This window comes from Leucopleurus acutus, assembly GCF_964270905.1.
Source record: "Leucopleurus acutus genome assembly, chromosome: 7".
Taxonomy (NCBI): domain Eukaryota; kingdom Metazoa; phylum Chordata; class Mammalia; order Artiodactyla; family Delphinidae; genus Leucopleurus; species Leucopleurus acutus.
The window spans coordinates 1809201-1825174 of record NC_139150.1 but is presented as its reverse complement, the minus strand read 5'-3'; the positions used below and the strand labels follow the sequence as shown (position 1 = coordinate 1825174).

General features: G+C 58.3%; 2 protein-coding genes across 5 annotated transcripts in view; one reads left to right on the top strand and one right to left on the bottom strand.

The window, feature by feature from the left end:
* KCNT1 (potassium sodium-activated channel subfamily T member 1) overlaps positions 1-479 on the top strand; it is a gene marked incomplete at both ends in the record, with an annotated part of 77670 nt that extends 77191 nt beyond the window's left edge. Inside the window, 2 exons of the mRNA XM_082843722.1 lie at positions 162-246; positions 359-479. Coding sequence (XP_082699848.1) covers positions 162-246; positions 359-479 — 206 coding nt within the window. The remainder of the gene's footprint in view (positions 1-161; positions 247-358) is intronic.
* An 11301-nt stretch (positions 480-11780) lies between these two features.
* CAMSAP1 (calmodulin regulated spectrin associated protein 1) overlaps positions 11781-15974 on the bottom strand; it is a gene marked incomplete at its 5' end in the record, with an annotated part of 54481 nt that continues 50287 nt past the window's right edge. For all 4 annotated transcript variants that reach the window (XM_082843323.1, XM_082843325.1, XM_082843326.1 and 1 more), the window contains one exon: positions 11781-12871. In XM_082843323.1, the coding sequence (XP_082699449.1) occupies positions 12569-12871 (303 nt within the window). In that variant the 3' untranslated portion in view covers positions 11781-12568. The remainder of the gene's footprint in view (positions 12872-15974) is intronic.

Below are 15974 nucleotides of genomic sequence, written 5' to 3'. Positions count from 1 at the left end.
GGCCCTGCTGGGTTCGCCGGGACGAGGGCTCAGGCAGAACGGCTGAAAGGCCGGGAGGATTCTGCAGCTGGACCAGAGCTGCCAGCTCCTCGGGGCCCCCCCGAGCGGAGGTGGAGAGGGGGTGCTGAGTGGTGACTGCGCGCTGGGCCCTGTCTCCGCAGACGAGATGAACGACCAACAGAACACCCTCTCCTATGTGCTCATCAACCCTCCACCGGACACGCGGCTGGAGCCCAACGACATTGTGTAAGTACCGGGTCCCCGGACAAGTGTAGACACCTGCCCATCTGACGCGTGGGCGTCCAGCCCAGCCTCCCAGGCGCAGGGCGACATCAGGGACCTCCCGCCCTCCCCGCAGGTATCTCATCCGCTCCGACCCCCTGGCCCACGTGGCCAGCAGCTCCCGGAGCCGGAAGAGCAGCTGCAGCAACAAGCTGGCTTCCTGCAACCCCGAGACGCGGGACGAGACGCAGTTCTGAGTGCCGTGTGGAGCCCTCCGGGCTGACCTCGTCCTGCCAGCGTCCGTGGGCCACGTGAAGCATGAGTGCAGGGCCCTGACCCCCGCCTGCCGCCCAGCCCAGAGCTGCTCCCGGGCCTGGACCCGGTGAGGGCCGAGGCTGCCCCGGGCACTACCAGACGCTGGTGGGAAGCCTTTTTAACCTGTTTTTACAAATCTATACAATCCCTGGCCCTTTGCACAAACGCACCGCAACTCGTGACCGGGTCTGGCCGCAGTGCAGGGACAGGAGCCAGGCTGGACCGCAGAGGCCCGGGCCGGGGGCTCGCACCGGAGCAGGAGAGCACACTGCAGCCCCTGAACTTGCCCGTTTCCACGGCCACGGCTGGTATTGATTCCTGGGCCTTGCCCACAGCTCTCAGCAAAGCCACGGGGCGGTGGGCCACCCTTGTCTGCCCTGTGGGTCCCCTGTGGTCTCACCTGTGAGGGTCTGGCCCAGAGTCGGGCCGCAAGGGTCTCCGGAACGGTGAGGCAGGCACGCGAAGGGAGCCTTTTCCAGAAGGAAATGGAAAGCAGGAGGGTCCGCAGCGCGGCCGAGCCCCTGGCAGGGGCGGGGCAGGGGGGCTCTGGAGAGTTGCCAGCAGCCTGGGCTCGGTAGGAGGAAGGCGGGGCTGCTGTGAGACCCCACAGCGGCCCTGGACTTTGGGGACGAGAATCAGATGACGGCCTTTTCCTCTGGTTTCACGCTGAACTTTCGCAGCCGCGCCATCTGACCTCCTTTTACCACCAGACCTGAAGCACAATTCAGCCGCTGGGCTACTAGCAGGCCCAGGCCTCCGCGAGGGACATTCCTCCTTCTGAGGGAGGGACTCGGGGCACCGCCGCGGTTCCCGTGTGACTCTCTCTGACAGGTTTTGCACGCTCAGTGCTGGAAACTTCTATTAAACGGATGCATCCTACAGACGAGAGGATTGCTTGTAAGGCCTCCCCTCCACGGCTTCAAGCTCTGGGCCGGGGTCTGCCCCAGCCGCCCAGTGTCAAGGGTTAGAGACACTTGCTCTGCTCCCCAACCCACTGGTCCCCACAGGGAAGCCCCTACCCCAGGGAGATGCTGCTGGCCTGAACCTTCCCGAAAAGCAGGAAGCAACTCAGGTGGTGGCGGGGACGGGGTCCAGGAGGGCTCCCTGGCGAGTTGCCTGGCCCTGGAGCCCGGCCGTGCCCAGGAGGGATGTGTGCCCCTCGCCAGCACAAGGCAGCCGTGTTTGTCTTGGGGTGGGGCTCCCGCTCCTACAGAGAGTATTCCCAGGGGCTGGCAGAGGAGCCAACGCAGCCCCCACCCGGGGGGGGGGGGGGCGGGGGGCGGGGCCACACGGCTGCTGGAGGGCCCTGCCCTGAGGGAGGGGCACACGTGCAGCTCCTCTCCCCCACGCTGGCCGCCTGGGGACACTCCCTCCCGCCCAGAGAGCGTCTGCATGCCCAGGGGACGGTGCAGGCTGTGGGCAGTCAGGAAGGGGGCTGACCGGGCTTGGGAGACCCCAGGGCCCGTCCCAGCAGGGTCAGTGGCTCCTGGGGTCCTGCCAGCGAGCGTCCTCTCCTGCACCTGCCACCTCTCCTGGCACCCACGCTCCAACTCCCTGAGGGGATGGGACCCTGCTTGGCCGCTGGACCGGGGGCTCCAACCAGGTGGGGCTGCAGCCCCTGGAATCCCACACGGGATCCTCAGGAGTTGCCTGACTTGAGTCTGGGGTGCAGGGGACAGGCGGTGAGAAGTGGGGTTCATCTCCAGACCGGGCTGCACACTCATACCCACGGCTCAGTGCAGACAGAGGGCCCAGCGGAGGCTGGAGACCTGCACCCAGGCGCCCTGACCGAGCGAGGAGAGAACATTTCTCAGTGTTTTGCCGAGTTTTTCAAACATAACAAAATTAGAGGAAAACCTCTGTTTCATTTATTCCTATAGAAAGCGGGTCAGAACAATAACGCCAGCAACGTGCTGGCCATTCCGGCTTGTCAAGGGCGCAGGGCCTGGGAACACCGGCTTACGGTGCCCGCTCGCCCCACCCCGGAGCCGAGCGTTCACAGGCAGACGTGCGGCAGGTGCAAGTGGGCGCCCAGACTCGGGGCGGCCGCCCAGAATCTCACAAAGAAGTGCAACTGGCAGCTGGGGGACGAAAAGATACGGAACCATAGCAAATGCTTACTAAAGCCAGAGAAGGCAGGAAAAGGGAGAAACGAAGGACGGCGTGCACAGCACAGCCCTTCACCCCAAGTCCACCTGCCAAGAGAGGAAGGAGGCCCCTCCTCGAGATGGCGCCGGCCCGCCCCGCGCCCCGGAGGCCGAACACGGATGCACGTTCGGCCTCCGCAGGACCACAAGGCGGGCACCCCACGACGCTCTTGGCCCTCATCTCGACCCCGGTCCACAGCCAGTGGTCTCAGAGGCGCCTCTTTCTTTTGGGGGCAGCTGTGCGCCCCGATGAGTGGGTCTCTCAGAAGAGTCGCAGCATTTTCCTGTGAGATTGGCGAGCTATGGCTTCCTGCGTCCCAGGGTCTCCCGACAGGCGTGCAAGCTGGGGTCTGCCGTCCAGGACCTTAGTCCGGCCGCCCTGAAGGCAGCCCCGCCCACCTGGGGCTTGGGGGGCTCGGCTGGGGCCTCCAGGGGCAGGGGCTGGGGGAGCACCCCCAGCATTCCAGGCCCCCAGGGGCGGCCAGATGGCCAGAGCCACTTTCGTCCTCAGTGACATCCGCAGGAGCTTGGGGGCCTAGCACGGTGGTCTCGGGGAACTCACGGATGCCTAGAGCAGGCCCTCCAGGCGGGACTGTCAGAGACAGTCTGTTCCATGGCCCCGGTCACAGAGCGCAGAGCTGGGAATGACCATCAGGTCCTCCATGCCCCGGGCACCCTGCATGGGCCCCTCCAGCTACCCTCAAGGGCCTGCCTGGGGGGCCGGGGGGGCCACATAGCACTGACCCCCACCCTCTGCAGCCCTTCTGCAGCCCCCAGCCTGGCGCGTCACTGCTGGCTCCACGAGGCCCGCTGGACCTGGAAGTGTGGTCCAGGGTGGCTGCACCTTCCTCTCTCCAGGAAGACACCCTTCCTGGCAGCCCGGCCTCCATCAGGGACCTGACTGTGGCTGAGTTCCCAGCAGGCCCGAGGCCTTGCCTGTCAGGGGCAGACGGCTTCCCTCCCAGGTCCTGAACTCAGGCCGCTGCCTGGAAGATGGAGAAGCAGCAGACCATCCGTCCTTCAGGGAGGGGCCTTGGTCAGGACTCCGCCTCGCCCTCCTCTTGGGCGCCTGGGCAGCCTTGGGGGCCGGGCAGCCAGGAGGAGGCGGCTCGGGGCACGAGGTTTGCACTGGGGAAGCGGCGTGAGCGTGTGGAGTGGGGGGCAGAGCCCGTGCCCACCCCTGACGGTCTCGTCATGGCACTCTAAGACCCCTGCCTGGGCTGGCTGTGGGGTCCCTGTCACCCCAGGGCCTGTCCCCTCTCACGAGGACTTGGGCAGAAGGTGCAGCATCACGCCGTGGGCTGAGACCTGCCTTCCCGCCATCCCCAGGCAGGCCTGGGGCTCTGAGGCTGCAGGCTGTACCCGGTCCCGCTGTGGGCCCTGCTCTCCCACCAGGGAGGGGACCCTCAGGCTTGAGTCTCATACTTTAGGAGACTGTGGTGAGGGGGGCGAGGGGTGCAAGATGAGTCTTGGATCGAAAAAGCACCTCTACCCAGGACTATTCCACACCAGCCTCCCCCAAGTTCCAAGTGACTGAGGCCCAGGTTAACCACGTGGGTTCACAGTGGACCCCCATTCTGGCCCTGGTCACCTGCAGGGAGGCCACCCGGACCCTGCCGATCCCTTCTCTGGCGGGGACCCCTGTCACCTCAGAGCGGCTCCTGGTCAGGGGGGAGGGTCCTGGAAGGTGTTCAGGGAACCTGGCCCCGAGGCAGGGGTCCTCAAAGCCAAGCACCACATCTCCAGGGTCCCTCTGGGTCATGCTGGGGAGGACGGCTCGCCCAGGCCGCCTTCCTGCTGCCCCGCACTGTCCCAGGGACCCGGGCCACAGCCCCCAGGACGGCAGCGGCTCCACACTCGCTGGGCGTCTGCCGCAGCCCGTCGTCCTGCCCATCTCGGGGCCGGCCCTTCAGGCCAGCAGCTCCAAGAGTCCGGATGGAGGGGGCCCATGGGGAGCTCAGTGCCCACCTTGGCTCTGAGGCAATCCCTGTGGCTGGGTCCCGGCTGCCCTGCTGCACAGGGGGGTTTGGGGGTCTTCCCAGGGGAACTCCTCCCCCAGGGCCTCCCCCAAGAGCTGGCGCTGAGCCTGGGTCCTCACTGAGGCTGGACGGGGAACCAAATAAGGCTTTAGAAACACTGCTTATCACAACACCAAAAAGAACGTGAAGAAGTGCTGAACGGGTAAGATAAGATACAGAAGATAACATAAATATGTTTTAAAAACTTACCTTCTGTATATTATTATAAAAAGACAGATGACCCAGCAGGAAGGTAGGCAAACAACTTGAAGAGACATTTCACAAAAGAAGAAAATCAAAAAGACCAACAAAGAGATGGAAATATGCTCTACGCATCTGTAACCAGGGAAACGCCAATTAAAAACACTAAAAGGGGGGCCTCCCTGGTGGCGTGGTGGTTGAGAGGCCGCCTGCCAATGCAGGGAACACGCGAGCCACAACTACTGAGCCCACGCACTGCTACTGCTGAAGCCCGCGCACCTACAGCCCGCGCTCCGCAACGAGAAGCCACCGCAATGAGAACCCCGTGCACCGCAACGAAGAGTAGCCCCCGCTCGCCGCAACTAGAGAGAGCCCGCGCGCGGCAACGAAGACCCAACGCAGCCAAAAATAAATAGATAAATAAATAACACTAAGAGAAGGGGTTATATTCCAAACACCAACAGTAAAAAAAAAAAAAAAAAAAGGCCACGCTTTGGTATATATGCTGCTCCCATAATGAAAGAATCCTGTCTAGATTATTTTAAAATCTTCTATGAACCCGTAAGAAAAAGAACCACCCAGTTAGAGAGGCCCAATTGAAAGTGGGCAAATGACCAGGAATCTCCCAGAAAGGGAAGCGTGAATTTGCTCCGTAGACACTGAAAAAATGCCTCACCCTCACGCCAGGGGGCGCCCAGTGACACCAGCAGGACAGCCGTGGGATTCCGTGTGAGCCCGCCGTGCACCCGCCGTGCCGGCCCGAGCAGAGCCCCCGCACCCCCAGACCTGCTCTGAGACCCCAGGGCTCGTGGGCTCAGTCCCGCAGGACGGACTCCCCGCCACGCCACCCCCAGTGGGACTGCACCCCGCGTGGGCGGAGGGAGCTGCAGTCCACGTGGAGGCACGTGGCCCTGCTCACCTGCTGGGGCCCAGCCCCTCCCAAGCCCAGACGACAGGGAGACGGCAGGCACCCGAGTCAGGGCTCCTTGTCCTGGGTCCCCAGAGCCAAACCCTGAATCAGCAGACGGCACCCCATGGAGAGTCCTCTGGGGATTTTGTGGGGGGTGGCGGCCCACCTGCAGACCCGGTGCGAGGGGTCGGCACCTGGTGACTTTGAACCTCGGGCTTAGTCACACCTCCGGAACGCCCTAAGTGACCGTAACCGGCTGTTCGGGGGGTCAGCAGTGGGCTTCACTTCCCGTGACCGCCCTGCTCGATGCACGTGCTGGTCACGAGCGGGTCTGGAAACGCTTCAGTTTGCATGCTGGTCGCTGCACTTCTAACACTCACCACCTGTTCCTGTGCTTTTCTAGGAGGACTTTCATATCTCTGCCAATAAAGATGGTTTGGGCTTTTCTTTTCCTACCTTTAAACCTCCTGTTTCCCTGTCTTACTACAACGGCTCAGACGTCCAGGAAAGCCCTGGCTACTCACTGTGACCACAGGCAAACTGGCCCCCACCCTGACTTAACAGTGAAACACTGAAAGTGTCCCCAGTTAAGTGTGGGGCTCGCTGGAGGTCTCTGGCGGGTATCATCAAATTACGAGACTTCTAACGGCAACGTTTCTCATCGTGAATGATACATATTGAACGTCATCAACTTCTTTTTACGTGTGGTTTCCCTCTTACACCCAACGTAAATTACACTTTCTCACGTTGAACCTTTATTCCCATTTAAACACTGCTGAGCATAATGTCTGAGTCTGGGTTCATCTTAGTGTTTTATATTCACCAGCAGGAACTGGGCCATGATTTCCGGTCCCTGTGTCTCTGGCCAGGCTTTGATGCAGAGAAACCTATGCGTCACTCTACTGTGTGTCCGTGCACAGCACCCCTACCTGAGCCTCCTCGCGCCTGAGACGTGCCCTCTGCCCCGCCCCCAGACACACCTGAGCATCTCTGAGGGCGTCTCCTGGTCAAGGACGCGGCATAGTCTGCGTGGCAGCACTTCCCCTCCTTGGTGGTACAAAATAGTGGTACATCTTAAGAGTAAGGACGTCTTAGACCAGCAAACACGGGTCCTTCCAGTCGCCCGTCTCAGAGGCTCCACAAGGACAGGGCACCCAGGGGCCGCTTGCTGACGCCACCCGCCCCGCGTGTGTGTGACGTCCGAGTCTGCGGATGCCCGGGAGGGTCTGGAAGCGTGGACAGCGGCGACCCCCCGGGCACTGGCACCGGAGGTGGGCAGCCTGCAGCTTCCCCCGGTGTGATTCTCAACTGTTTACCGCATTTGATGCTTTCAAGGAGCACATTATTTTATAAACAAACAAAAGTAACATGAAACAGAATTGTCCGGAAAGCGGGGCTTTTTTTGTTCATTTGATCCATTTCTAGCCCAAGGAAAGCGTCTCCAAGTAAGGAGAACTAGCCGGTGTTTCCTCAAGGGCGGCGCCTTTGGGCAGAGTGGGTTCCGGGCAGCGGGAGGCCTGGCAGGGGCGGCGGGGGTGGGGGGGGCCTGCCCTCACTGAGGGCTGCCCACCCTGCGTGAAACCCCCCTTCCCCCGCCCCAAGTTCCAGGGCGAGGCCTTCCCCTTGTACCTAGTTCTACGCAGCTGAGGTACCGCCTCCCCGGGGCTTCTAGAACGAGGTCTGCAGCGCCAGTGTTTACGTGAGGGCCTGGGTGCTCAGAAAGCCAGACCAGACGCCCCGGTCCCGGCACCCAGATCACCCGTAGGTCTGTCTCTAACATGGTCCTGCCCGACTTCAGGGTGGCCGCCCACTCCTGCCCTTCCCATGGGACCACACCTGGCACCGGACGGTGAGCAGGGCTCCAGGTGAGATGGGCCCCGCCCCGTTCCCCAGTCCACGTGTGACCGGGCAGTGGCCTCCACATCCCCGCGTCACTGGGCCCTGGGCCCCACCCTACACCCCATGGGTCCCCGGGATTTGTGACGCAAACGTCCCGCGAGATCATTCCACATCCAGGTGCAAGAGCAAGGGCTTGGCGTCCCCCAGCCCCAACCTGGCAGCAAGTTTAACCAACTTTCACCAAATGTCCAGCTGGTGCCGGCAACATGGCCCGAGGGCCGAGAACAAATAAAGGGAGACGCCCCCGCTGCCCCCAAGAAGCCCCGTGCCCGCCCCACGTGCCCTCACCTGGCCGGTCATCTCCCCCCTGACCCTCCCAAAGCAGCCACGTCGTCCTAAGCAGGTGACACCTGATGCCTGAGCCCCGTGGATCCCGCCCGGGAGGGCTGCCCCTCTGGCGCAGCAAGCAGTCCTTGGGTGAGGAATCTTCGCACCCACAGAACGCAGGGCGCTCGCGAGCTGAACAGGAGGCTGATGTGAAGAAATACACACAAAGATAACAGCGCGTTTTCCGCCCCGCACACACTGGCTTTTGCAACGATGCTTCTGCAGCTGATCAACTCCTACTGGCAGTTTCGTGCCTACTACGGAAACCGCACAGAGTAACCATTAATAAATATACTTCAGAAGCAAAAAACTCTAGGGAGAACTTTGGTGACAAATACTGAGAACCACTCATTTAAAAAATGAGAACACTTTGTCAAATTTTATCAAGCTCTGTACTTGGGATCTGTTTGCTTTTCTGTAGGTACGTTCTACTTCAATTGAAAAAAAAAGAACAAGGGTTGTATTGTGATGAAAACAACAAAAAACTCACCACCTAGAATTAAAAGGGCAAAAAACCAAATTGTTTCTTGCACAAATGGAGACTAGAGAGGTTTATCAGTTCAACTGAAAATAACTGCTTTAAAAAAAAAAACCAAACACACACTTTAAATTCAAGTCCTGAGGCTTCAGCCTCTGCCTGGCGGTGCTGTTGACGCCTTCTGTAGGCTCAGAAACTCCCATCACAGGATCCTGACCTGGATGAGCAGAGAGCACGCATGGTCCAAGGCCATCCGAGCCCCCGTCTCAATGCCTGGTCCTTGGAGCTGCAGGCTTGTCAATTTAACCCATCACATCATTACAGCATTTCAAACTGCAAACGTGGAGCGTGTGCGCAGCCGAGGCCCAGAGTAATGGTACCTCAGGAGTTCCCAGTTCCAATCAGTCACCCAGTGGAAACACAGGCCCAGAGACATGACTCCAAGGCCAAGGTTGCTAGCTTCTGACCTTCGTAATAGCACCAGCCTAGACTTCACTTTTATGGGAAAGTCGGTTTTTACGCTGTTGCTATTTCTTTGCACCGGCGGCGACCCCAAATTCTCATTGCCAAGAAAGGGTTCCCGTGAAACAAATCCTTCACAGATTACATCCGGGCTTGACGACGTGGAGCTCAGGCTATAATTTTTACTACTCTTTGTTCAATTATTAATTCCCACTGTAAGTGGCTTTTCCTTGCTATTTAGGAAATCACGTGGATACGGTAACTCGCTCTTTCTAAAGAACAGAGAACAACGCAAGGAGTGGAGATCACCCCCTCCTAGATGAGCACAGGGAAGGGTAGGGAGACAGAGGGGCCCCGCTTCTTCCCAGGGCAAGTTCTGCCCCCGAGATCTCGAACGGTCCCCACAGCTCGGGCCTTCACATGGAGATGCAGTCAGGGACAGCCCGGAGAAGGCTCCAGACCGTGGCAAGGCGCCCCCAACCCCTGCCAGAGACGGCCAGGCGGGATGCCACCGGACACGTTCTGCTCCCCGCCAACGCTGGCGGACTTGGCCGTGACCTTGACGCAGAAGCGCAGCCCATCCTCCCCGCACGCAGAGCCCCCACCAGAAACGAGGGCCACAAACTGGGAGGGGGCTGCCTGAAGCCGCTCGCTCCCGCTTCTCAAAGGCCAAACCGCGCTTTACAGAGTAGGTCAGCATCAATCAGGAAAGGCTGTCCAAGTTCATCTTAACAGGAAATTTCATTTCAGGTACTTCCCTCCCCAAGTAAGAACTACAGTTTCAAAAAAATAAAAGTATACCCTAGGGGCTTCCCTGGCAGTCCAGTGGTTAGGATTCCACGCCTCCACTGCAGGGGGCGCGTGCTCGATCTCTGGTCGGGGAACTAAGACCCCACAAGCAGTGCAGTGCAGCCAAAAATAAACAATAAGCAAAAGGAGAGAACACACACGCGCGAAGTATAACCGAGACATAACTTCGGAATTATTCCATTTTGCCATTTGCCAGAGCGAAGAACACAGTTTGGGTCCAAACAGCCTGATCAGACACTGCCCTGCACTGACGTGCAACGTCAAAGGACACATGGGAAAGACAGTCCGTCCGCCTCTGGCGTGTGCGAGCGTCCACACACACACCCCCCCCCCGCCACGTACGCACACTCACGCACACGTGTGTGGGGATAAGTTAATACATCTGCACATAGATTTGTAAACTATGGGGCTCCCTCACCGCAGTTTTATTGGGGCTCCTGGGATCCCAGCTCACCAGCAAGGACTCATACGTGAACCTCGCCATGCGCTCAGCCATGCACGCAACACTTTCTTCACCAAGTTAAATTCTAAATGGGTAGACAGGCGGCTGGTCAGAACGCCGAGAAGCAAGGAAAGACGTACAGCCCTCCACCGTAAGAACAACAGGGAGCCTACGAGGCAATGAACGACTTCACCACCACCAAAGCCAGAGAGGACGGAAAATCTCCACCACGGAAGGGAATCCTGCGTCTGAAACTTCCTGCGCCGCACAGGGGGCCCGCGGGGAGCGTCCGTCCCCACGTCCCGAGCACTGGTCCCCTCCCTGGCTTAACGAAGGGCACAGAGCACCACATGCAAACAACCTTCGCAACGCCCCACAGGTTGACTGACTGTATCAGAAAACCCAGAGTTCACCCGGAACTTTGGTAGGAACGAGATTTCCAGCACTGGGCCGGGAGCGCCTCTAAATCTTCACTGAAAACAATCAAATTCCGCTGACTTCAACAGGACTGTTATAAAATGACAGAGAAGTTGTCACACGTCTTGTCCGCATAAAGGAAGAAGTTGGAAAGCGTCCCTTCTCTAGAAGGATGTGATTCTCTAATAAAAGGGACGTTAGTCAACTAGAAACCGCAGGAAATTTCTCTACAGCAAGGAGCCGGGGACACTGACCAAGAAAGAAGTCACGACGCCCTCACGCAAACGTGACCGTAGAAAGCAAGCTGGGTAATTACTTTATTACATCTGAGTGCTTTCTTAAAATAAATATGATAATATAATATACAACACACAGTGAGAAATAAAGCACACGTGTGAACGGCATGGCAACAGGAAAGTTCACTCAGGACCGTTTAATACTCAGCACTGGAGAAACCGCACAGCTTCGTTACCTATTTACAGACAGAGCTGCTGGCTACCGATATATACAAACCCGACCGGGAGCGGGCAAGGCCCTGCCGTTTCTGTACCACGTCCCCTCCACCCTCATGGACACAGTCCGCTCACCTTTTCGTCTAAAATTACCAGTATACTTTGTCTTAACTGTCTCTCTGCACTGATCTTCAGTTCCTTTCTGCAGTTTGAGATAGATTCAAGCAACACTCCCAAGAAAATATGTGCAAAACTAACATATGGGACTCCAGAATCTTCCGGCAGTCGGGTCAGCTGGTCAGTTGCACAGGTGTCGGCAGACTTCCGGTGCCGTGCGGAGGCCGGGCAGGAACGTCTGGTCCGGGGGAGCCCTAGTGACTGTCAGGGCCGCCGTGGAGAGAACCCAGAGCATTCCGCTGACTCGGAGCTCCGAGACGGCCGCAGGTAACCCCTTTAATTGTCTTTAAGCAGGCGACACAACGAGATGCTCTATCTAACCCGAGAACCGCACGCTTCCTGCTCCTCCAGAAGCGAGAATCAGGACGGGTGAGTGACGACGTGATAAAAACACTAAAAGAACCGTCCGCGTAAGTGCATCGCCTTTTAAGAGAAACATGCTCAGAGTGAAAAAGATTCTACTTTACCAAAATCTGTCTTTATTAAAGTGAACAAATCGGGAGCACACCATCCCAAACGTAATGAACGCGGGCTGTAATCGGCTCAGCTTTTCCTACTTTCAACTAGGCAGGCACCAGCGAGAGTACCATTCACCATCCTCGTGATCGCGTGTCGGCGAGAACCCCTCCGTACTTGTAAACGTTATTTTAGCAGAAGACAGACTTTGCAGATCTCAGTGCTTTTAGTGAACTGGTGTTTTCAGTAAACTTTTTCTGAGCAGCAAGGAACAAGAATTTTCTTCAGAAATCTTAGAATTGGATATAAACGTTGGCAGTAGACACAATCAATAAATACACAGTTTCTCAAATGAAAACGACTTCCCCAACACGAGCTCCTTCCCTACAGACATTCAAAAACCCTGACCCAAGATCGAGTCTCAGTCCTATCATCTCGCGAGGTTACAGCGGGCCAGCAAGACGGCTGTCAGGTCATGTGCAAAAGGGGGTGAGGTGAGAGGCAAGAAAGCAAAGGAAATCACTTTCAATTTATACCGAAGGAGAACTTCAAGTAAAAGGAATCCGCTGCCTCGAGCTCCTGGGCACGCGCCCCTCGTCTGGGAGCCTCCGCGTAGCAGTGACCACGGTGGCCGCGAGCCGCTGGAAACGGAGCTGAGTCCTCACTCCAGCTCCACCTGCCGTCCTGTGTGCTGGGACCTAAGGTAGGGTTTTCTCGTGTTGTCTAGAAGCCTCTTTGAAAAAGGTCTGTGATTCTGCACACTTCGTACCCAAAAGGATGAAAATAATAAATATCGACCTGGCCGGCGCGTCCTCAGACTCCTGCCGCACCAGGGTCATTTACGAGTCTGCGTCTTCTTTGGCGCCGAGGGCCGCTTGGGCTGCCACAAGTGGTTATGAATGGTGAGCGCGTCCACGCTGACGGACATGGTTTTGGCCGGGATCAGGTTAAACTGTTTCCGGTCTGAGCTGTATTTATACAGTTTGTCGATCATCTTCTTGGTGATGCTCTTTGGCCCCGTGCCAGTCAGTTTGTAGATTTCCTCAGTGTCAGGATAGTAGCAATAAAGTGCCCTGAACTGGCAGCCAGCATCACGAAACAGTATGATGTAGTGATTCGCGTCACACTTCTCCAGCTCCTGTGTGGAGGGAGTGAAGCAGAAGAGACAGGGCACGTGAGTCCCTCCCGCAGTCACACCGCAGCATCCACCGTCCTGACCAGGAGGCCCGCGGCCAGCTAACCGCCCACCCCGGGGCAAGCTTTCTAGGACACAAAGCTATGGGCTGTCCGTTCAGTGGAGCACCAACTACCACTGAGATTTTACTTCAGTCCAGGTGTCCAAGGAAAAACATGCTTTTAACATTAAGTGAAAAATCACATGAAAAGACGCTGGACATCATTAGCCATCAGGGAAATGCCAATCAAAACCACAGTGGGGGGGCTTCCCTGGTGGCGCAGTGGTTAAGAATCCGCCTGCCAATGCAGGGGACACGGGTTTCAGCCCTGGTCCGGGAAGATCCCACATGCCTTGGAGCGACCAAGCCCGTGCGCCACAACTACTGAGCCTGCACTCTAGAGCCCGCGAGCCACAACTGCTGAAGCCCACGCGCCTAGAGTCCGCGCTCCGCAACGAAGAGAAGCCACCGCAACGAGAAGCCCGCGCACCACAACGAAGAGGAGCCCCCGCTCGCCGCAACTAGAGAAAGCCCGCGTGCAGCAACGAAGACGCAACGCAGCCAAAAATAAGTAAATAAAATAAATTTTTAAAAAAGACAAAGTTTCATTTAAAAATAAAACAAACCACAATGGGGGGTACTTCCCTGGTGGCGCAGTGGCTAAGACTCTGCACTCCCAATGCAAGGGGCCTGGGTTCGATCCCTGGTCAGGGAGGGCACTAGATCCCACATGCATGCAGCACCTAAGAGTCCACATGCCGCAACTAAGACCCAGCACAACTAAACACATAAATATTTAAAAAAAAAAAAGCCACAAGGGGGTAGCACCTCACGCCCACTAAGCTAGAGTCAGCGCAGGTGCTGGTGCGCAGAAGCAAGCGCTCGTTTTCCGCTGGTGGAGGGGAGGCGACACAGCCTCTGTGTCGGCCAGTCAGTCGGCCAGTGGTTCAAAATGTCACAGAGTTACCACGCGACCCAGCAACTCTTCTCTCAGTTAGACGCCCGAGAGAAGCTGAAACACGCACGCACGCAAAACCTGCGCACAAACGCTTGCAGCCGCGTTACTCGTAACGGCCCAACGTAGAAACAATCCAACGCCCATCAGCAGGTGAAAGGATGAACAAAATGGTCCAGACGCACAACGGGAAGCTGCCCAGTCACAAAAAGGGACGACGCGCCACCGCACCCGCCAACGCACTCGCCGCCGCACCCGCCGCCGCACCCGCCGCCGCACCCGCCGCGACGCGGAGGAGCCTCGGCAACACCGCGCCGAGCGGAAGAAGCCGCCCCGGGAGCCCACCCCAGGCGCGAGTCCCTTCACGGGACGCGTCCAGAAGAGGCGAACACACAGCGGGCCGCGGGCCTGTGGGGCCGGGCGCCGGGGGCGAGCGCGGGGAGCGGCCTCGGCACAGGACCCTTCTGCGGGGGCAGCTTCTGGGATTAACTGGCGACGGCCGCCCCCTGGGGACAGACTGAGCGGCCCTGAACTAGCGCTGAGGGGGGGCCTCACGCTGCGTGAGCGAGCTCTCGGTAACGCTGCCGCCAAAGAACCTGAGGCAGGCACGACCGGCAGTGCCTGTTGCAGCGGCTCTAAGGAATCCCTAACACAAAAACATTTGAAAACAGATTCTCCTCGTGCTCGAAAATGTCTAGTTTCGTTTTCTGCCCCTGCAGCTCTCTGAGCGTGGGCCAGGGTTCCTGACACCCTCTCCGGGTCTCTGCTTACTACGTTATCTGCCTCTTCACCCGCCCCTCAGGGTACAATGCCATTGTCCAGCGGCCACGGACACGTGGTCTGTAACAGATAGACTCGGAAGCGGGTCGCACCCAGCTGTCTTCTACGTAGCCAGGAGCTACAGAGATTCGAACGATGTAAAACAATGCCACTCTTCTCACTGTTTTTGTTTTAGAAAACTAATTTTTCACAAATAGATACTATTCTTTTCAGAATCTAACAGGCTTGTTGTTTTTTAAAATAAACAAATACATTTATAAAATTAAGAAGAAAAAGCAAAATTTAAAGCTGCAAGTATAATACTGATTTCAACGACATAAAAACCGTTCAAACGTGAACAGAACTAGAGACGCAAAGACACATCCAGGCCCCCGGGCCCCGCCTCCACCCTCTCGCGCCCGTCCCTGCCGGCAGCCGCTCAGGAGGCCGTCCTCTGCCCACAGCTGCATTCAGCCCCTCACCCAAGGCAAAGCCAGGTCCCCTTCGGCCCACAGAGGCCCGACTAGAGCTGCCTCGTGACCTCTGACCCCCAGCTCCCCGCTCCAGCCCCAACCAGGGGATCAGTCCCACCTGGAGCCCGTGCGACTCCCTAGATCTGCGGGGCACCCTCCCCGCTCCAGGCCTCTGCTCAAATGACACTTTCGAGTAAGACCCACTGACCGACCAGCCTACTGACCACTGCAGCCACCCTCGGGCCCGCGTCCTGCTCCCCTTTCACTCTTTCCAGACCGCGGCCAGAATCAGCACCACCCACTTTTGTAAACAGGTTTTGGGGAACCGAGCCGCCCTCTGGTCAGTCTGTGGCTGTTCTCACGCTGTGACAGCACAGACGGGCAGACCCGCCGGCCTCCAGAGTTTCTCGTGCGACTGCTCTGTCGCGGGGCCGCCTCGTGCCTGGGACCGTCAGCTCCACAGCCAGGCCTTCGCGTCTGTCTGCTCCTGGACCAGCCCAGAGGCTGGAGCAGCTCGGTGACACGTGACTGGAGAGGAGCCCCCCGCCCCGCACGGCTGCCCCTAGCCGGAGCGTCAGTCAGGTCACGGCACGCAGTCCTGACCTGGACCCTCCTTCCACATCTTCTACCTGCTGAGGCCACCACCACTCACCGTTAGTGACCGAGGGCTGCCGCCCCCGGGGAGCAAACAAGTCAACCCAACGGGACAGAAACGACCAGCATTTTGCCCCGAACTCCCACTTCTCCAGCGGCCCCAGCTCAGAGCTGGGGTCCCTCCTGTCTCCACCCGACACCACCTCCGACCCCCCCCCCCGCAGACACCCTGCTCTCAACACCAAACTAACTCAAGAAATCTCACCCACTGCCACTGCCCCGCCC